General features: G+C 43.3%; 1 protein-coding gene across 3 annotated transcripts in view; it reads left to right on the top strand.

The window, feature by feature from the left end:
• Window positions 1-20,077, top strand: part of BTBD8 (BTB domain containing 8) — a 90,471-nt gene extending 70,394 nt beyond the window's left edge. For all 3 annotated transcript variants that reach the window (XM_029062567.2, XM_029062568.2, XM_029062569.2), the window contains 8 exons: window positions 2,586-2,723; window positions 4,917-5,046; window positions 10,056-10,117; window positions 11,490-12,198; window positions 12,652-12,739; window positions 13,084-13,223; window positions 15,606-17,975; window positions 19,242-20,077. In XM_029062567.2, the coding sequence (XP_028918400.1) occupies window positions 2,586-2,723; window positions 4,917-5,046; window positions 10,056-10,117; window positions 11,490-12,198; window positions 12,652-12,739; window positions 13,084-13,223; window positions 15,606-17,975; window positions 19,242-19,714 (4,110 nt within the window). In that variant the 3' untranslated portion in view covers window positions 19,715-20,077. The remainder of the gene's footprint in view (window positions 1-2,585; window positions 2,724-4,916; window positions 5,047-10,055; window positions 10,118-11,489; window positions 12,199-12,651; window positions 12,740-13,083; window positions 13,224-15,605; window positions 17,976-19,241) is intronic.
• Window positions 20,078-22,799: the final 2,722 nt, after the last annotated feature.

Below are 22,799 nucleotides of genomic sequence, written 5' to 3'. Positions count from 1 at the left end.
GTCCCACAACAGAGAAGTGGCGGAGCTGGGATTAGAACTCGGGTCCTTCTGACTCCTAGGCCTGGGCTCTAGCCACTAGGCCATGGATCTGTAGCAAGAACTTGGCTGCAGTCCTCCCTCCAGGAGGATGAGAGGTTCTTGTTCTCCTCTGGTAGGTCTGGGGGGCCAAAGAAAGATTGTTGCCCTTTCCTATCTCTGGGCTGAGGAGGATGGAAGGGAGGGAGGGAGAAAGAGGGAGGTCTGGACCATTGGACCATCCATCCTTCCCTCTCCCTTCCTCTTTCCTTCCCCTTTCCTTTCTTCACCCCTTCCCTGCCAGTGACCGCCGCTGTTGCTGTGATGCAGCCGCACAAGACAGTGGCATCCTGATATTGCCCCGTGAGTTGTGTAATTACGATAGAGACTCCCTAAAACGGCTGTGGGCCCCTGGAGGGGGTGGTCATCTAGCCCAACCCCCAATTGTCGGAGGGCGGCCTAGGAAGGGGAATGAGGCATTTAAAACGGCTGTGGCCGTGCGGGTCGGGAACAAGCCATTTAAGACCATGTCGAGGTGTGTTTAAATCGTTTGGACCCTCATTGCTTAATGACTTCATTTTGCTGGACTTTTTTTTACCTCAAAATTTGGATCAACAGTACCTGGTGGCAAATTCTTTTCCAGATGTGGTTGGACCACGATGGTGTCTAGTGGTGAAACTCTGCTTTATTATTTACCCTTTTTTCTGGGTTTTATCTGTTCCCTTTCTGATGGTGCCCAGAATTTCATTATCTATCAGTCAATCAATCAATCGTATTTATTGAACACTTACTGTGTGCAGAGCACTGTACTAAGCACTTGAGAGAGTACAATATAACAGTTGTAATGTTCCTTATGTCTCTTGGTGGCAACCACACTTTAGAATCGTGACTAAAAGGACCTGTGTGCAGAGCACTGTACTAAGCACTTGGGAGAGTACAATATAACAGTTATAATGTTCCTTGTGTCTTTTGGTGGCAACCACGCTTTAGAATAGTGACTAATAGGACCTAATTAACAATGATTACAAGATACTCTAGACTTTAAGTTCCCTCCGGACTGTAAGCGCATTGTGGGCAGGGAAGGTGTCTACCAGCTCTGTTGTATTGCTTTCCAAATGCACACAGTAACCACTCAGTAAATACAATTGATCGATTGTGTTTTTTTTCCACATCCCAATTAAGAGTTCAAGCCCGTCATTATAGCGTTGTAAGTTGGATTCTCTTTTCCGTAGATAAATTCATTACTTTACGGTAGCTCCCCAGTCAGCTTTGATATCTTCTTCGGTTTATCCTCTTCACAGTTCTTCAGAACTATTGGGTGAAAGCCAACTGGTCCTGTTTATTTTGTTTTTCATTCGCTATATTTTAGAATTATCTCTGGCCTTCCTTTTTAAGATCTTTATGGCCTGCCTAATTTCCTTGGTGCCCGTGACCTCGCTATTCTGTAAGTTCCTTCTGGTTTTCACTTGGAAGTGATCTCCATTTTTTAACAGATGGCTTTGGCCCTCTGAAAAATAATAATAACTGTGGTGTTTGACCGGTGCTTACTATGTGCCAAACACTGTGCTAAGCGCCGGGGTAGGTACACTACAATCAAATCAAACACCTGATGTGACACTACAATCAAATCAGACACCTGATGTGACCTCCCATCCCCTCAGCACTGTAATCGTCCACTCAACTGTATATATCTTCATTACCGTATTTATTTTGTTAATGAGATGTGCATCGCCTTGATTCTATTTTTTTGCTATTGTTTTAATGAGATGTTCATCCCCTTGATTCTGTTTATTGCTGCTGTTCTTGTCTGTCTCCCCCGATTAGACCGTAAGCCCGTCAAAGGGCAGGGACTGTCTCTATATGTTACCGATTTGTACCTTCCAAGCGCTTAGTACAGTACTCTGCACATAGTAAGCGCTCAGTAAATACTATTGAATGAATTAATGAACCTCTTGTGACGTACAGTCCTCTAGACCCTAAGGCTGTAAGCTCTCTGTGGGCAGGGAACACGTCTACCAACTCTGTTGAATCGTGCTCTGCACACAGTACGCACTCGATAAATTGATAGAGCGGACTGATTGGGTAGCTGGGAAGAGTTTCTCTTTAGCTGTTGTTTTTAAATTCTGAGGCAGAGTTTCCATAAATTCGTATTCAGCGGTGACTCTCGTTTAAAAAATATGCAAATAAGAGTCACCTCTCACCAAACTCCATCTTCCTGATCACCCTGCTTTCCCTCTACCCACTTGTCAGGAACTCCACCGGAGGAAGTTTCAATTCTGGGGACTGAAATTCCCAGCGACAGGATAGGACACATGAGCCGGTTAGCGCTCTCCCACTGAAAACCCTTACGTGCTCCGCCTACCCTGTAAGTCGAGAAAGCACATCCCAGACCCCATCGATGCGGCAATTAAGCCGCCAGACCCGGGAGTGAAATATAATGCGGTAATACTTCATCGACCGGTGTCGGCACCAGCTTTTCCGCGCTTAAACATTGAGACGTAAAACTACACTGTGGGCCCAACTTCCTCCTCTAAATAACGGCAATATTCGGATGTGTGTGTTTTTTCTAGTCACAAGCAATGAGCAGTACAGCTGATCTTTTGGAACAAGTTTTTAAAGCAATCGAAAAAAGCATCACCATTGAGAACAGTTGCTCTCTCCTTATGGCTGTGGATAGTCTTCTCAACTCGGAAAACGCAAAGGAAATGGTATTGAGTATGCTACAGTAAGGAAAAGATGAAGGGTTTCATTGCCTCCGTGATATTTTTAAGAACGATTTCTAAGAGCTGCAAGTAGTAATTTGAATGATAAAACTCTGACGGTCGTTAAATAAAAAAGAAGGTTTTCTTTGGGATATTAAAATTCGGCACCGCTCGTGGCCGCGGTACAATGATCACATCCGCATTTAGGGCAAAAACCAAAAGCAGATGAACATTTCATTACAAATTAACGATAGGAATTATGATACTCGCTAAGCACTTATTCCATGCCAAGCACTCTTCTAAGCAGTGAGCTAGACGCAAGGTAATCGGGATGGATACAGTCCACGTCCCGGTGGAGCGCACGATCTCAATCCCCATTTTACAGATGAGGTAACACAGAAGTGAAATGACTTGCCCAGGGTCCCACGTCAGACATGTGGCGAAGCCGGGATTAGAGCCCGGGCCCAAGCTCTATCCACTAAGCCACCCTGCTTCTAAGCCACTTGGACCTATAGTTATCTTCCATGGTAACCAGGTACGAGGAGTGAACACCAGAGCTTATTTTCACGATTCCACGTGGTAGGATTTCACGGTGTTTGCCCGAGTGAATGAGATGGTGCAGATGGGGTTCTTTGAGGCTGTTTCTTTCTATGTGACCTGTGTGAGTACAGTGCTCTGCACACAGTAAGCGCTCAATAAATACTGTTGAATGAATCTGGGTACCTTTTTGTTTGGCAGTTGCTGCTTTGTGGGGGTCCCCGCTTCCAAAGGCCCTGAGGTCTCTCCTGAGACCTCCCTGTCCCTGAAGGGACAAAATCGGGGGCACTGTGGATTTGAAAAACCGACACCAGTAGTAGCAGGAAATAGTATTTATTCAGCACTTTGGTGCACAGAGCGCTCTGCTAACCGCTGGGAGAAAATATACAGGTGGGAATTAAACGGGGGTCCCTGCCTCTCTTTTAGACGCTTTTAGTCTATGAAGGATCCCAGATCTAGGGCTGGATACAATACACGAGTTTTGTGGGTATGGCACCATCTCCACAAGCTCATTATCTCAAAATAATATTAATTGTGGGATTTGTTAGGCACTTACTAGATGCCAGGATCTGTACTAAGGACTGGGGTAGTTACAAGATGAAGATTATGGTATTAAGTGCTTACTATGTGCCAAGCACTCTTCTAAGCCCTGGGGTAGATACAAGGTAATCAGGTTGCCCCACGTGGGGCTCACAGTCTTCATCCCCATTTTTCAGATGAGGTCACTGAGACACGGAGAAGCGAAGCGACCTGCCCAGAGTCAGGCAGCTGACAAGTGGCGGAGCCGGGGTTAGAACCCACGACCTCCGACTCCCAAGCCCGGGCTCTTTCCACTGAGCCGCGCTGCTTCTCATGCTGCTCACCGTCTTAATCCCCATTTTGCAGATGAGGAAACTGAGGTACAGAGAAGTGAAGTGATTGCCCAAGGTCACAGAGCAGGCAGGTGGCAGAGCCGGGATTAGAACCCAGGTCCTCTGCCTCCTAAGCCCGGGCTCTTTCTACTAAACTTGGACTATAAAAAGGACCATTTTCGAGGAAGTCATTTTCAAAAACCACGCTTGCCTGAGGGAATATGGCAAACATGTTGATGATAATGCTGCATTTCTTAGGTTAAGCAATCTACTCTTTCGTTTTCATGGATGAAGATGTCACAGAGGCTTTTTGCTGAGTATAAAGTGACCTAAATCGCCCTTATGGCTTTAACCCTTAGACTTCGTTTTCCTTTTTCCTTTCTCTTTAGAGAAGCTTTCATGTTTGAAAACTTGATTTGTCTCTTACGGTGGCGAAAGGAAGCGAAGATGATGCCGAGGTTAAAATACTGCAGCGTAGTGACATTTTGTAGTTGCCTAGCATGTGATGAAAATTTAATCAAATGCATTATTATTCCCTGGGTATTTGAGCCGTGACGTAGCTGATTATAAAATGCTGTGGAAGGAATTCATAAGAGGCCTTTAGTGGGAGGAGTTGAGTTGCATTCGCGGCGTAAAATTGTGGTATCGGACTTGGGGGCCTTCGCAAGTTACCGTGTATTTGGTGATTGTAAAATCCCGGTGATGACATCAGTGAGCCAGCTTAAATAGCAAGTAGATTCTGAAAGGAGTAATGACTGGTTGCTATGACAATGTGGCTCTCGCCAGCTGCTGATTTGTTACTCGAACACAGGGTTTTACGGGCAAGATTCAGACTCTGCATGATAAGCTGTGGATGTTCCTGGTTCAGTCTTTTTATGCCGTTCGTCACACGGAGAGCTGGAATCTGATGAGACCAGATGATCAAAAGAAAATACAAGCAGGTATGTCAGCATGAAACCCCGATTGTCCCATCGTGACAGTCGTGAGATTTACCACAAGACTGGTATTTTGAGGGCATTCGAATATTAAAACTGTACATTTCTGCTCCCCCCGATGGGTTCGCGTCGAAACTAATGCTGATTGTGCTTAGAAGTGATTAGTCGGTTTTCCGTTCGTCTTTTTTTAAGGTGCTTATTTTGGCAGACAGGTAAAATGGAGACACTATATACTTTCTGTGTTTAAATCGCTTCGGTTTGCGGGCGTTGTAAAATGTTGCCATAGGATTGCACAGAATCAGCTCGAGGAGATAAAATATAATGAAAAAATATCTGCAACAGACCAGATGGCGTGCGTTTCTGTTCTGTGGTATATAATAAAGGCTTTCATATATATTGCATAAGACCCATCTCGTGTGGATTGCCAATAGATGAGATGGCTTGATTTCACAATTGATCGGGAGAGTGATACCGGCTGTGCTATTGCGGAAAGTCTCCGAGGATAGGACGGAGGTTCTCTGACATTTAACGGCCACTGCTTGCAACCCAAATATTACACCAAAGAACATCTCTTTCTGGGAATGTTTCTTTGTTATAGAAATATTTGAGTAAAATTAAGGGTGGGGAACCGAAAATGGCTTCGGGTCATTTTTATGTCGAAGCGGTTGGTACGGAAAATTATTCAGGTGCTCAATAGGATTTCTCATTTGCTCAGATTTCAATTTGTATTTGAACCGGCGTGTGATGAACACTAAAACCCATGACCTTAAGTATTTGTTTTGCTAGTTTTTTTGAACCTGCCCTGGGTAAATGATACCCGTCTATCTTTACAGGCAGGGTTTAGGAGGGTAGCCTATGAGGACGTGGTGGCTACTTTGTGAAATAAAACTATTATTTTCCTCTTTTTTTAAAAAAAGGGTAAATTCAGGGAGAAAAAGTTTCATCTGTTCATTTTTAAATGCCAGTTTATGTCCGACTACGGCAAAAGCTATGTATTTGCACGAGGAGATCAGTGTCGGTGAAGCAGGTATTATTCATACCTTTTTACTGATTGGTAGCAAAGTTTTTTGGGGTTTTTTTCTTTTTTCGGGTTTTAAAGGATTTGAAGCCACTAGCTTGGTACTTTTGATGAGGTTTTTTTCATTTTGATTCCTTAATGCATTTTTAAAAATGTAAAACTTTGAATCTGTTTTGGTAATCCCCTCAGCACTTATGTACATATCCTTCTACTCTGCCTTTTCCCCTACCTGTAATTTCTTTGAATATCTGGCTCTCCCTCTAGACTCTAAGATCCTTTTGGAGAGGGATCACGTCCACCAATTCTGCTCTATAGTACTTTCCTAAGGGCTTAGTACAATGCTCTGCACACCATAAATAAAATACCGTTCGATAAATACCGTTGATCGGTAATCAGAATAATTAACAGGGGGAACTTCCCTGTTGTGTACTTGATTTATGAAAATATTAGTGTAATTTACCCTAAATCCTGGTAAATTAATGATTTACTCTAACCTAACCTATCTACTAACACTGCAGTGGGAAATCTAAAGACGAGTGGCTGGATTGTCGAATTCCCAGCATTTCTTGGTCTCTTTTTGAGCAATTAACCTTTGCTGGTGATTTTGAATGAGTATTTTGGTCTCCGTTAATGTGCGGAATTATCGTTCCTGCTCTTGAATCCCCGTGGTGCCACTTGGAGGGGCCCACTTTGCCTTACGACCTGGTATTTATAGAACGCCGGAGATACCTTGCGGTAGCCTCGGTGTGCATTCGGCGTACTTTTCAGATGACTTTTAATTATTAATCGGGTCGTCCTGGAAAGGATAAGTCATCTGTCGGGCTGTTTTTAATAAATGGAATGACACCGAAAGCGATTTTTAATGAGCAAAAAATGCATATTTATCTCTTCCGGCTTCACGCGGCCTTCTTATAGATCCTTTCGATAGCACACAAACTCTGTACCCGACGGATGGCGTCTCCTTTGAGAGCGGTGGGGAGGATTGACTAGAGCCAGAGGCGACGCACTCTCTCTCTTTCCCGCCAGTCCTGTTCCCACTGGGACACGGAGGGCGGCCAGCAAATAGGTGGGCAGAGGGCTAGCACTCTATGCGGTGTTTGCAAAAGGTGTTTTTTTTTACATTCAGGACCCATTTTCTTACAGCCAAAAGGACGGCAGCAGAGAACCAGTGAATGGTACGCGTTGCGGGTAGAGCCCGGGCCTTGGAGTCAGAAGGTCATGGGTTCTAATTCCCATTGTGGGGCAGGGATCGTCTCTATTTGTTGCTGAACTGTATTTTCCAAGCGCTGAGTACAGTGCTCGGCACACAATAAATATGATAAATAATGATAATGATAAATATGATAAATGATAAATATCAGCGCTCAAATATGATCGAATGAAATTCTGCCTCCACCTCTTCATTCATTCAGTAGTATTTATTGAGCGCTTACTATGTGCAGACCACTGTACTAAGCGCCTGGAATGTACAGTTCGGCAACAGATAGAGATATTCCCTGCCCAGTGACGGCTCACAGGCTAAACGGGGGAGACAGACGGCAGAGCGAAACAGAACAAAACGAAAAGACAACATCATCGAGATAAATAGAATCAAGAGGATGTACACCTCATTAACAAAATAAATAGGGTAATAAATAATATATACAAATGAGCGCAGTGCTGAGGGGAGGGAAAGAGGGAGGAGCAGAGGGTGAGGGGAGGAGGAGCAGAGGGAGAAGGGGGCTCAGCTGAGGGGAGGGGAAGGGGGAGGAGCAGAGGGTGGGGAAAGGAGAACAGAAGGTGGGGGGAAGGGTGTTAATAATAATAATAATGATGGTATTTGTTCTAAGTGCTGGGGTAGCTATAAGACCATCAGGTGAGAAGCAGCGTGGCTCATTGGAAAGAACCCGGGCTTGGGAGTCAGAGGTCTTAGGTTCGAATCCAGGCTCTGCCACTTAGCTGCGTGACTATGGGCAAGTCACTTCACTTCTCTGTGCCTCAGTCACCTCATCTGTAAAATGGGGATTAAGACTTGCCCAAAGTCACGCAGCTGATAAGTGGCAGAGCCGGGATTAGAACCCACTACCTCTGACTCCCAGACCTCTTGTCTGCTATGTGACCTTGGGCAAGTCACTTCACTTCATTGGGCCTCAGTTACCTCATCTGGAAAATAGGATTGAGACTGACAGCCCCACATGGGACAGGGACTGTGTCCAACTCGATTTGCTTGTATCCACCCCAGCGCTTAGTACACTGCCTGGCACATAGTAAGCTCAGATGGTCATGGGTTCTAATCCGAGTTCCGCCATATGTCTGCTGGGTGACCTTGGGCAAGTCACTTCACTTCTCTGGGCCTCAGTTACCTCTTCTGTGAAATGAGATTGAGACGGTGAGCCCCATGTTGGAAAGGGATCGTGTCCAGTGGGATTTGCTTGTATCCACCCCAGTGCTTAGTACAGTGCTTGGGACATAGTAAGGGCTTAGCAAATGCCATCATTATTATTAGTAGTAGTAACACATGCCATTATTACTTGTATTTTATAATGGCGTGCGGATTGTGTAGGATAATGTAGACTGTGACTTCCTTGTGGGCAGGAATCATGTCTACCAACTCTGTTGTACTGTAACTTTCCCAAGAGTGTAGTACAGTGTTCTGCGCACAGTAGTTGCTCAGTAAGTGCCATCGATTGACTGGTAATGTAGGATTTCATATCTTAGTTTTCATAGCTTTGATTCAGTTTTAAGAGGGACGGTGGGGAGGGCATTTTTAGATATCCATCAGGTATTTGTGGTTCATGCCTCAACTAAATCAAATATTAGATGTTTAATTAATTTTTTTGTATTAAATAATTGAGTTTAAAAATGGAAAATCCATAGTTAATTATTAGGATGTTGACTTAAAAATTTCCATGTACTCTCATCTTCTCGACCTGCTTTTCCACTTGTTTTTCTTCTTGCTACATGTTCCTTGACAGAAACATTATCTTAGCATTATTTTAAGAATGATCAAATCTTACTTTTGCATAATGCTATTTTTTTTAGAGCTCATGGCCCCGTATGTGATCGCATTAAATCTCTGTGAAATTCCTGTGAATCAATCAGTGGTATTTTTTGAGTATTTTCTGTGCGGAGAACTATATTAAGCACTTGGGAGAGTACAACACAACAGAGTTGGAAGACACATTTTTTTGAGTACTTTCTGTGCGGAGCACTGTACTAAGCACTTGGGAGAGTACAGCACGACAGTGTTGGTAGACACATCCCTTTCCCGGAATAATTTTACAGCCTAGAGGGGCAGACAGACATTAATATTAATAAACAGTATATCGATGTGGTGATCAATGGTGTGGGACTGAGGGTGGGATGAATACCAAATGCCCAAAGGGTAAAGATCCAAGTTCATAGACAACACAGCAGAAAGAGGAAGTTGGGGAAAAGAGGGTTTAATCAGGGAAGGCCTCTTGGAGGAGATGTGACCTTAATAATGCTTTGAAGGTTGGGGAGAGTGGTGGTCTGGTGTGTATATGAAGGGGGAGGGGGTGGGAAAGGGGTCGACGGCGAGATAGATAAATTCAGTGAGCAAACTGGCCCAAAAGGAGCGAAGTGTGTGGGCTGGCCTGTAATAGATCAATAAGGTAAGGTAGGAGAGGGCAAGCTGACTGAGTGCTTTAAAGCCTGTAAAGTAAGGAGCGAAGTACGATTAGCCCACTTTACGCATGAAGAAACCGAGGAACAGAAAAGTTAAACGACTTGTTCAAGGTCACACACCTTGCCGATAAAGCTAGGATTATAATACGGGCCTCCCGATTCCCCGACCACACTGCTCCTTAACTATAAATGAAGCTTCGAGCACAAGAACAAGAGAGGAGTGGTACGCTTTTAAAATTTAGAAGAATTTGTGAGGTGTTCCGGATTTGTTCTCCAGTTGCTAGATGTATTTCCACCAACGTTCTTACCCCTATTTCTCTCCCTCTTTAAATATGCTTCCTAAGAGAAAACAAAATTTCTCCTTCCACAGCTGCCTTTGACAAAGGTGATGATCGAAGACTTGGCAAAAAACCCATCTTCAGTAGTTCACAGGTAAGCTCTTGATATTTTATTTCAAATGTGAAAAAATAATGAAAAGTAATCTCAGATTTCGTGGTCTCCTCAGAATAACTTTTAAAAGACCTTCTTCTTTTCCTGTTAAGGGCATTTTTTTGGTTATGGTCCCCAGGCTGTAGTACAGTTGAGTTCACGTTTGTGTGATAAGCACTGATGCTGCCTAAGAGATTAAGTGAAATGGAGTTTTACAGCTCCCACCATCTGTACCTCTTTTTAATCAGAAATGAGCTAGAAAAATTCTGCCCTTGGCTGACAGAGCTCTGGTGTGTTTTTGGAAGAAAATCCTCTGAGGCGACCACTCAAGTGTCTAGTCCACTTGCTCAAATGGCCTCCTAGAATCCCTTGTTCGATATTTCAGGGTCTCCTTTTCTCCTCATTCGTCTCACTCCTGACAAAATATCTTACAGTGAGGGGAGTCTTCTGTGGCAAAGAATTCCAATACGAGTGTTTACTTAGATCAGAAAGATACAGTGCTCTGCACATAGTAATCGATCAATAAATACTGTTGAATGAATGAATGAATACATTGAATATGGGTTGGCAAACTGCAGATTTCCTGGATTACCCAGAAGCAGAGGTTCATTTTCTAGAGGGGTCCATAACTCTATTAAGAGCACTTATTGAGCACCTTCTGTGTACAGAGCACTGTACCAGATCCTTGGGAAGCATAGAAAAATAAGGAAAGAACACCATCCCTGTCCTGCAAGCATTTCGGTTTATAGGGGGAGAGGGGGAGACGCTTGATTCCATTTTAGCAGTCACCAGTGGTCCCTAACATCAGCTGTACCTTTCTATGAGGACGATATTCTAAACACCTAAGAAGATTCATTACCTGATTTAAGAGAGTTTTTCTGTAGTGTGCATTTAGAAGAAAATGTGGGCTTTTGGCTGACAGTGATGTTTTCTTCCTACTTTTAGTTGGAAACGAAATGTAATGTATGAAAAACTTTAACCTTTCCAAGAAAACTAGGTAATGCCCAGACAACTGCATCCCATTTGTGGAATTGAAGGGTGGTTGAAAATAACGTCGTCTAGTAGGTCCAAAAAAATCTATCAGTGGGTCAAAATATTGGACTACTCTCACCTTTCCAGCAACTCTCAACTTCGAAGTAGCTTTCCCTGTTTTGCAAAATTGTATCCTGAGAATATCCTAATCTAAAGCAGGTGACTCATTCATTCATTCAATAGTATTTATTGAGCGCTTACTATGTGCAGAGCACTGTACTAAGCGCTTGGAATGAACAAGTCGGCAACAGATAGAGACAGTCCCTGCCGTTTGACGGGCTTACACCGAGGAACTAAAAATCATGCACGTTCTGTTGCATTAAGCGTTTTCTGTTCATTCCAGCAAAATAGATCCATTTCGGATTTTAATGATCTGAAAAACAGACCGTGGAGAAAAAAGGACAAGCCAAATAGTTGGAATCTTTCCTCCGTTGATCAGAAGAAGATGAAATCTGATGGATTGGGAGCTTCTGGACATGCCTCGAGTTCTAACAAAACTACGATGAATAAGACTACAAAAAATGACGATCTGAAAGGAAAAGACACTAAGAAAGTAGCTTCCAAGATTGCAAAAGATTTTAAAACTGGGGAAAAAGTCGTTTCGGGAAAGCCTAGAGCAGTTATAAAGTCCAAAGTAGAAAATAATGATCATTCTAAAGCTGAAAAATTGTTAATCAGACAAGATTCTGAAAAGTCGTCCGCCTCAAATGGACAGAGGGGTTCAGTAAGTGGGAAGGAAGTAAAAAATCAGGAAGGAAAAAGTGTGGGTGCCAGACCTAAAGTAGCTCCTGGAAATTCAAGTTTGCAAACCAAAACAAAACCTTTGAAGAAAGCCACAGGAAAGGAAACTCCCTGTAGAGACCCAGAGGGAACTTCCAGCAAGTCAGTACATTCAAGTTTGGATTTATTGACTCCCAGCGAATGTCCCGATGAACCAAAAGAGAATGACTCTTTAGGGGAAGAAAAGTCGAAGGAGACGTCTCCTTGCAGGTCTTTTGAAGCCGAGCAGAAACTGAAAAATCGCTTGGAGAATTGCAAAAGCGCCGGAGTGGGTAGGTAGCCCCCCTTTCCTTCATTTTTATTTTATTCATTCAATCGTATTTATTAAGTGCTTACCGTGTGCAAAGCATGTACTAAACACTTGGGAGGGTACAATATAGCAATCAATAGACCACTGAAAAAGTACTGATATTCCAAGGAAATCCTCAGTGCAGTGCCTTTTGCTCGATACACATATATCAAGCCAAGGCTATATCTAGCTTTCTATATATGTACATATCTATGTATGGGTAGGTCTGTCTATCCAGATCTATCCATATCTAGATATGCGCATATACAGAGAGGTATATATAGCCTTTTGCTTGAGCTGTATATCTATTTAGTCTCAGTTTTTTACATAATTTCAAGTACTTTTTCCTCATCGCCAGCATTTACTGAGTAGAGTTGTTAAATAATTTACATTCCGTTATATTCAACCCAACAGTAATGTTTTATTTCATTTATAGCGGTGAAATCAAGGCCTGTTTCCAGGGCTTCCAGTGGAACTTCCAACAGGAAAAAGATAAATGATCTTGAGAGTAATGTAACAAATAGGTAGGTCTTCAATCAAAGTATAATACACTACCCCTATGTTGATTTTTCTAGGTGCTTTAGGAAAGTTAGCCATTCCACTAGCTTCTGTTTAACCTATGTTCTATATGGCGTTTTTGGAAAAAAGAATAGCGTCTGCATTCAGGTATAGAGCCCTTGTTACCGGTCAGTTTATTCTCTTAATCTTTTTGGGATCTAATTTTGAAAAAAATAATAAACCACTGGGTGTGCCCTCTTGTCAGAAAGAGGTAAAATCACAAATCGGTTGTATTTTTGAAATTTCCAGAGAAAATGGAGATGGTCGGTTTTAACTTTAAAACTCTGTTGCGTGACCTTTTCCTTGGTAGTATAACAAAGAAGGCCTCCGGCAAGGGGAGTAATGAAGCAGCCCCTCCAGCAGTTTTGAAGAAAAAAGGAAACGGGAACGGTGGTCCTGCAGTTCAGCAGAGGGTGAAGAGTGCCTCGCCTAGTCTCTCTAAAACCCAAGGTAAATTTGGAATTTCAAAATTCACCAGAAAATTGCATCACCACGCATAGGTTACCAACTGAAAAATCCCGGTGCGGGTCTCGACCAGTCGATAGCCAAGATCATCGCAATTCTACCAAAATGCTTTTCAGTTGAATGTGCCTACTCCCATCTCACTGGAGGGCCAATTTAGGCGAGGTTATATGCCTTGAATTTTTGAAAAACTTACATATTTATATGTAAAAAAAACCATTTTTTTGGTAGGCGGGTAGAGTTGGTAGAGTTGTTGAATCAGGAGAAAAAGTTTCCCTCTTCTCCGCACTGCAAAATCTTTTTGAATATTCTTTCCATTTTGTTTGTTAAATGGCACTGTCCCTTTTAGGAGTTTTGAATTCAGAGTGGACCTGATAAGCACTAAATATGCCATTATGCAAGGCACGTCTGGAAGCGTGGTTTCCCCTTGACTCTGCAATGCGTTTTTGCACTTTTTTGTGCTTCAAGAAAGGTTACTGGGTATGAATGAAAATTGTTCCTAAGAATTAATTTATGAAAATACTTTTTGCCCATATCTTCACTTGTACTCTATTTATTTAAACACTTTTGTAGTAAAGAGCAGTTTTTACAGTTTAAAATGGGTTGAGTCCAAATATCTTCTATCAGTATTTGAAGGCGAAAGAAAAGAATTGCAAAAGTATTTCTGTGCTCCCAATAATTGGAAGACATCAGTCAATCAGGGGCATTTATTGAGAGCTTACTGTGTGCAGAGCACTGTTCTAAGCGCTTGGGAGAGTAAAATATGACAGAGTCGGTAGATGGGTTCCCTAACCACAACGAGCTTCCAGTCTAGAGGATATCAAGAAATAATAAAGAACCACTTTTGAAGTTTTTAACTCTGCAAGTTATGATCTTCATCAGGAATTTGAGTGCTATCCCCTAATGCTAGGGGAATGCTTTAAAGAAGAGAGATGATCTCTGCCCGTAAGTTGCTTAAAAATCTAATAGGAGCGACAGAGCAGATGAATATTAAACTCACAGTACCCTGCGTATTTACAAGAACGAGTTGGCGACGGAGTCTGTCATAAGCATCAGGGAGCATTGATCCGGTCGTGAAGGTGAAAGGAATTGAGTATATGATTATTTGATACTGGTTTGTGCTGGGCCTCTAACTATCTCTAGTCATTCTCAGTTGGGTTCCCAGTGGGGCTCCCAGTGGGGCCAGCTGTTTGCAAGGATTTTTGTGACGCCCCAGACACCCTGTGGCAGTTTGGCCAGAAACCTTTATCACGGATGGCTCAGCCCCATGAGCTCCTTGAGGAGAGGGATCGAGTCTGCCAACTCTATTGTATCATACTACATTACAACTCTGTTGTATTGTACTCTCCCAAGGGCTTAGTACAGTGCTCGGCACACAGTAAACACTCAATAAATACCTTCTTCTACTTCTGGCTGTTTCATCCTCCCATCTCCATACTCCCTCACTGCAGTAATCAGTCAATAAAAGGTCTCTTAGCACTTGCTATGTGCAGAGCACTGTACTAAGCACTTGGGAGAGTACACTACAACAGAATTAGCCGACACGTTCCCTGCCCATAAGGAGCATTAGAGTAAGGTGCGAGTTGGACTTTGGGAGTTGTTAAGGGTGTGTTGGCAGGTTGGAGAATTGGAGAATAGGTAGAATTAATTAAGAAAAGTTTCCCGGAGGAGGTGGACCTGGAGGATTTTTTGTTTATGGCAAATAGTTGCCATGGCTCTATTTTTCTTTTTATTGTCCAGTTGTGCACTGCAGTAGATGCAGGGGAAGCAGCGTGGCTCAGTGGAAAGGGCCCGGGCTTGGGAGTCAGAGGTCATGGGTTTTAATCCCGGCTCCGCCACTTGTCAGCTGTGTGACTTTGGGCGAGTCACCTGACTTCTCTGGGCCTCAGTTACCCCATCTGTAAAATGGGGATTAAGACTGTGAGCCCCACATGGGACGACCTGATCACCTTCTATCCCCCCAGCGCTTAGAACAGTGCTTTGCACATAGTAAGCGCTTAACAAATGCCATCATCATCATCATCATGTATCGATGAGCCAAGCGCAAATAGTGAAAAAGCTATTTAGTATCAATCACAAATGAGGAAAATCTCAACAGACTTTCACCTTCTTATTTCTGTTAAATTTAATATCTACACTGTTACGGATCCTTTCCCACATTTTTCCACTATACTCAAGTGTAAGGAATTCATCCAGAGATTTGTTAAAAAGGGGAAGTGGCTTTTTGAAACGATTATTATATTTCAGTGGTTGATGAAATGATTTCTGTGTGGATTTTTTTTTTCCTAAAAATTTGGTTTAGATCTGGACATGGCGGATTCGATTTACTGATTGGCATCCTTGGTTGTGTTTTGAAATCTTGTTCCGCAGGGTCTCCGGGTGATTCACCAAATTCACAGAAATCCGGTGTATTTCCTAAACAAAGTGAAGAAAATGGGACACATTCAGATAATCCATCTTCAGATAGACAGTCCACCAAGAAAAAGATCGTTAAGCAAGCACACCCACCACTGGCTAACAACAATTCAAAAACAACGCCTAAGAGTCAAATTCAGTCAAAGAAAGGTGAGCTCAGGAACAACAAAGATCAGAAACAAAAATCAGGTCTCGGACAGCCTATAGTAAAGTCCCAGTGTTCACCTGAAAGAAATTCAAGGAGCGAGTCACCTGTGATCCAGAAAAATACACAGAGTGATGAATGTAAACATTTCAGCAAGAAGCCTGAACAAGCTTTACCCGATAGGGCCTTCGAACACGATATTAACAGATGTATCCTTTCAAAACGAAAGCCCCAGGGATTATCAAATAATTCTACATCTGACATCAATGGAGAAGAAGCAGTTCCTCTACCCTTATGTCAGGCTAACCCTCCAAAGCCATTAAGTTATCTGCAAAATGGAACATCGACAATCCGCAACCGTGAACCATCTCCTTTTGCAGACGGTCAGAACGTTCCTAAATTGAACGAATCGTCGAAGCATGAAATGGAGTCAAAGACTTTTCAAGACGAAAGCGAAAGAAAATGTGCCGCCGGAATCACGAGTAATGACGGTACCCCCGGATCTCCTAATCGTTCATCCCGGATTGCCGATACAAGCTCTGAATGTGCTGATCCGAAGCCCACGGCTTCGAATTCAAATGAAAAGTTCCCGAAGTGCCAACCCGACGGTGACTTAAGGAAGAGCAGCCATTTAAACTCCCCCGATTCAAGCCAAATACCCCCAGGCCCTGAAAGGGACACTAATCCGGGTCAAAGAGATGCAGGTCTGAAACTGGACGTTAAATTAGGAGAAGGCAGGGGTCTCGTACAAGTCGAGAGCACACGTAAAACCCGCGGAGGAGGATCGACCGAACTGGGTAACGAATCCACGTCGCCTGAAGACGGGATTCTTTTGGGTCAGTCTCGTGTTTCTGCGAAATGCGGGGCGAAATCTAGATCGGAAAAGAATTCACCTAACGATACGGATGGTACCGAGACCCCGGAGAGCCACGGAAACCTGGAAACGCCCTTCCTAGATCATTGGAATTTGAGTACGGGCATACTGCTCCAAAGGGAGAGCCCCGAGTCCGACACCGGCAGCACCACCACGTCATCGGACGATATAAAACCTAGATCCGAAGATTACGATGCCGGGGGCTCTCAGGATGACGACGGCTCCAACGAGAGGGGAATTTCAAAATGTAGCACTATGTTATGCCACGATTTTCTTGGGAGGAGCAGCAGTGACACCAGTACCCCGGAAGAACTAAAAATGTACGACGGTAGTTTAAGAATCGAGGTCAAAATGAAAAAGCAGAGCGGTTCCGATCTCTTCCATATCAATTCGACGAGCGACGACGAGATACCTCGGAAAAAGCCGGAAATCTGGTCGCGGCAAGGTCCGGCCGTGGGCCGTCCCAGGACCGGCGAGAGTATCGCCCGTGGCAACCCCCAGTTCTCTCAAGAAGCGGACCAGGTTTCCTCCTCGGCCGACGAAACCGAAGACGAGAGGTCCGAAGCCGAAAATATTTCAGAAAAGTTTCCCTCCTCGGATCCGGCCCCTCAGCAGTTTCACGGCATCGTCAATTTGGCTTTCGAAGACGCGGCTGAGAGCGAACTGCACGGTCAGGAGTTTTCTGCGACGAAAAACTTTAAGAGGTCAGTTCTGCTGTCGGTCGACGAATGTGAAGAGCTGGGCTCAGACGAGGGAGATGGTCCCACTCTTTTTCAGCGTCCCCTGGAGTCTCTCACTCCGGAGGTATTTGACGGGGTGGCAAGCGACTGTCCCGCCAAGGCCCTTCCTAGGTACGGACTGGAAACGGAAGATGGTTTTCTACAGTGCCGAAGACAAGCGAAAGAGAAAGGGGACCGAGGGCTTAAAAATGGGTCTTCTGCCCCAAGTCCTAACTGCCCCGAACCCGTAGCCCAGAATAAACGGGGCGCTTGGGCTCCCGAGAAAAACGGTCACAGGGAAGTCCCAGACGGGAATGGCCACCCTGAAGGTCCAAAGGCAAATACTAAAATTGCCGAGGTGAGTGAAGCCCGTCAGAGCCACAGACTCTTGTTAGACGGTGAAATAAAATCACAAGAAAGACCTTGTCGCTTGGAGCTGCAGCAGAGAGAGCCGCATTGTGACCCAAAGAACTGTTCTACCAGATCGTCCGAGGCCTGTAGGAATCAGGGACTGACTCACGGAGATCAAGTCAGGGAGAGCCTCTCTCCATCTCCCGATAGCACTAATACCCCTGCTTTGCCTGCAGGTAATGTACAGAAATAGAAACGCTAGATTCGGTCAGAATTTAAGATTTATATCCGGCACTTAATCCTTAGCGGTGATCAATTAGAATAATCGTTGAACAGGAACTGCAGTTTTAAATGACGTTTGAGAGTTCTTTTTCATCTACCTGCTGTTCACTCATTTATTTCTGCTCATTTCGGGCATCTGTGGGGAAAAAAAAATATACTGAACGCATCTTCAGGCAGTGCTTAACCTATGAAGAGATTTAAAATTAGGGAGAAGGAAAACTCGCTTTCCTTTCTTTTTGTTATTTTAGGTCCCATTTTTACCTTAGCTTTGAACGATTAGTTGAAATTTAGATAGGCGTGTGTGCTTAATGAACTATGCTAGCATATATCTAAGAGGGGTGTGCAATAACTAGAGTAATAATGTAACTGAAGAGCACTGAACTATTTTAACAACCTATATTCATTATTGCAATTTATATACATTTTACAGAGATTAAAATTTGCAGGATTGTTGTAATTCTGTTCGAAATTTTTTTCCAGTGAGAAATTTCCTAAAAGAGATTATATTTAGAAGCAATGATTGTATTTGAAAAAGCCCTAGCTTTCTTCATAGATGATTTCTGAGAGGGGCGGGGGTCCGTTGTCCGTGTTCGTCTTCATTATGATGGTAATTCAAACTAATGGCCCATATTTAAAATATATAATATACTTGCTGAATATCTTTTGTGTATTCAAATCCGTTGCCTCTTTCTAGCAGAATCGGAACAAATACGAGATGATCCTAAAAGCGTATTTTTTCTTTTCGTTTGCTTGTTCTGTCCTTGCCTGCAGCATCCTTTGCATGCGCAGTATATAAATAAGCCTGTGAATAAAAACTTTGTTTCTCTTTGGCCGGTTTATCTGAAAGAACCACCGTTAACTAAACGTATCTTTTGTTCTCTTTTTGTCACAGTTGTAGCAAATTAGACATGTGTGCATTCTGTGTTGGTGTTTACCTATTTTATGTCATTTTTTTCTGTATCAGAAATTTTCTAATTATAATGCGGAGCTTTACTGTTAATTACCAGTGGTGTTTTTGTTGCCTCGATGTCGTACAAAATCCTTTTTTCCTTTTTTTTTTTAATACATTAAAAGGAAATGCTACAGAGTTTTGTCCGTTCTGTATAAAGTTTATTTCTATATTTCTTGTGCGTTGTCACTGCCACACTGAGTTGGTGTCCAAGACCCTGAGGGTAAACAATGTGCAGTTTTACATTGTGTAGTATTGTGAATCATTTCAGGAGACATAGATGATTGTGACACATTGGCACAAGCCTGCATGTGTGACCGGCGACCTTCAAAAACCCTGTCTCCCATTTACGAGTTGGATGGTGCGGAAGCTTTCGATCAGAGAGCGGAGTCAGAAGCCCGAATTACACACCCGGATTTTGAAGAAGATCACCGCTTTGCCGAGCGAGATTGGACGCTGCTTAAGCAACTGCTTTCCGGGCAGAACTCAAACCTAAATATCAACAGTTCTCTTCCTGAAGATGGAAACTTAGCACAATATCTAATAAGTCCGACCCCGCTTGTCGCACGAGACAGTTCAACACCTCAGAGTAAAGCACAGGCTGACACTTTCAGCAGTCGGAGGGAACTCATGTCTCCGCCTGACGATCCGTCAACAAGCCTCCCGGTGACAAATTTTTCCTCTGAAGATTCTTATTCTCCCCAAGGAGAATGGACGATTCTTGAACTGGAAACACAGCACTGAAATGACCAAATTTTGGAAACGGGGTGAAACTTTGTTGTCTTGTAGTCACGTAACAGTAACCTGCATACAGGCCCTTGAGGAGAGATGATTTTTTGTTTTATTTCCTTTCCAGTTTGAGGTGAATGAGCATGAGCAATCATGGATGGAGGGGGAGGCTTCGAAGTTTAAGCGGATGCTTTTTCTAAAAAATTTAAGCATGTTTTCTCGAATTCTGAAAAAGATCATTTGGCTTCAGCTCTCCTTCCCCAGCCAGTCATTTGTTCACTTGTTCCTTATTAAGTAAAGCCATATGTTTTTGTTTGCTCTGCATAAGGTAACATGATCTTCAACAATAAAGGATTCACTGTGCTTGTGTCTGTTTAATCCAGAATTGATGTGCAATAGCAGAATGTCAAGTTAGTAGTCGTTTCGCCCAATTTAGCCCACAGGGTTGTGGCCTCTTCGAAGGCAAGCGTCATGTGTTCTAATTTATTTTGTGCCCTCCCGAGCACTCAATACAGTGCTGTGCACCGCAGGCGCTCAGTAAATGCTGTTGACTGATTGATTACCCCGATTACAACTTCCTGAAAAAATTTTAAAAATTAGAAATAAACCCAGAAAATATAAAACCTAAGTCTTATGTCGTCGAGTCGTCTCCGACACAGCGACGCCATGGACAACCTCTCTCCCGGGACGCCCCACCTTCGCCTGCAGTCGTTCCGATAGTGGATCCATAGAGTTTTCTTGGTAAAAATCCAGAAGTGGTTTACCACGACTTCCTTCCGCGCAGTCAACTTGAGTCTCCGCCCTCGACTCTCTCCCGAGCCGCTGCTGCCCAAGCTAGGAATGGAACGGACAGGCCTCCGCTTGACTCTCCCTCCCGTAGTCAAGACTGGTAAAGGACTGGAATCTCTCCAGGTGCCACCCTGAGAGGATAAAACTTAAATATCTCCTCACAAATGACGTCAATCAGTTGTATTTATTGAGTGCCTGTTGTGTGCCGAGCCCTGTACTAAGCACTTGGGAGAGCACACTATAACGGAGTTGGTAAATACGTTCCCTGCCCGCAAGGAACTTACAGTTTAAAGTAAGAGTAATAGTATTAAGTGTTTTCTGTATGTCATTTATTCATATTAATGTCTGTCTCCCCCTCTAGACCGTAAGCTCGTTGTATGCAGGGAATGTGTATGCCAACTGGGTCATACTGTAGTCTCCCAAGTGCTTAGTACAGTGCTCTGCGCACAGTAAGAAATACCATTTAATAAATACTGTTAATGATGACGCAGAGCACTGAACTGAGTGCTGGGAGTGAATACACAGGTGGGAATTTGACACGACACGTACGCTTTGTCACGTGAATAGAGGGTTTATCGTTCCCTATCACTGTAAACTTAAATTTGAAGATCAGAATTCTTCCATTCTTCCTAAATCCCAATAATTAATAAATGCAGGGAGAACCCAGAAGAAAGCCCATATTTTCATTTTGCCTTTAACTCGATCATGAGAGCCTATTCCCCTTGTTTTGCTTTCTTTATTAAAGAGGATTTCTTTGAAAGTATAATATAAACTGCATGCATAACTGAGACAGCAAAAGGAATATTTCATTCAAATGTTAACAACTGTACACTTTTACTATGCCTGTTTCAATCTGGAGTGATGATCTACCTACACTTGGAGATTCTCCCTTTCAGGTCTTATTCATTCAAGCTTATAAAAAACCAAGAAGCGATTCCATTTATGTGCTCTTCAAAGCATGGAGGGACTTCTTTCTCTTATGGGCGGATAACATGTCTGCTAATTCTGTCATTCTCGCCCAAGTGATTAGTACAGTGCTTTGCCCCTGGTAAGCACCCCATAAATAGAATTGGTTGATTTCTCTGCAATTAAAAAAAAATCCCCGTATCCTTTGCCTTTTCTCATTACCCGTGCTAAGCAGAACTATGGTTACCCCTAGAATATCCCAAATTGGTTCTTTGTTTTACTCTCCATCCAGGGATTTTCATCACTACCTGCAGTGTTTCTGAGCTGCTGCTATGTTAGTCAATTGTTTTTATGAGCGCTTGCTGTAGGCAGAACACTGAGCTAAGTATTTGGGAGAGAACAGTACAACAGACATATTCCCTGCCCACAACGAACGTACGGTCTATTAGGCATTGCATAATGAAGTGTTTTCAACAGATATAACAGCACTGTCAGGAACAAAGCCTTTTCGCCTTGACTACAATCGCACCTATTTCTTCAAACCTGTCTCTTTCCCAAGAAAAGATGCGTATGTGACTCTGTTTTGAAGAAAGCAAACTTCTGGGCTACTGAAGTCATTCATTCATTCATTCACTCGTATTTATTGAGCGCTTATTGTGTGCAAATCGCTTGGGAGAGTACAATATAACAACAGACACATCCCCTGCCCTCAATGAGATTACAGTCTAGAAGGGGAGACAGACATTATTATAAATAAATATATTAAGTAAATACATATGTACAGGGGGGATGGGAGGGAGGATGAATGAAGGAGCAAATAAGAGCGGCGTAGAAGGGAGTGGGAGGAGAGGAGGGAAGGCTTCTTGGAGGTCATTTAAGGGCCCCATTTTTACTGGCTTGCAAGGTAAACATCTAGGTTTAGGGTGCAAATTGCAGGGGGGGAAATATGTAAAAGTACCTTTTATATATAGGAAAGTCGAGTTTTATCTTTCTGAAATATTGCTGCCCTCCCAAAACATGTTCAATGCCGGGGCCTCTAAGGCTTATCTATCAGTCAGTCAATGGTATTTGTTGAACACTTACCGTGTGCAGAGTAGAGTACTAAGCGCTTGGGAGAGTACAGTGCGACAGAGTCGGTAGACCCATTCTCTGCCCACAAGGAGCTGTCAGTCTAGATGGAGGAGACCGACATTAAATATGTTACAGGTAGGTACGTAAGCGTGGTGGGTCTGAGAGGGGTGAATACCAGGTGCCCAAAGAGTGTGGATCAAAAAGCATAGACGAAGCGGAAGGAGGAGTAGAGAAAAAGTTTAATCGAGCAAGGCCCCTTGGAGGAGTTGTGACCTTAAGGCTTATTGGAAAATCCACCAGTCCCCTAAGAGCCAACGAGAAGGCAAAGCAAACA

This window comes from Ornithorhynchus anatinus, chromosome 4 (assembly GCF_004115215.2).
Source record: "Ornithorhynchus anatinus isolate Pmale09 chromosome 4, mOrnAna1.pri.v4, whole genome shotgun sequence".
Taxonomy (NCBI): Eukaryota; Metazoa; Chordata; class Mammalia; order Monotremata; family Ornithorhynchidae; genus Ornithorhynchus; species Ornithorhynchus anatinus.
The sequence above is the reverse complement of the archived record's forward strand: the minus strand, read 5'-3'. Positions and strand labels throughout refer to the sequence as shown.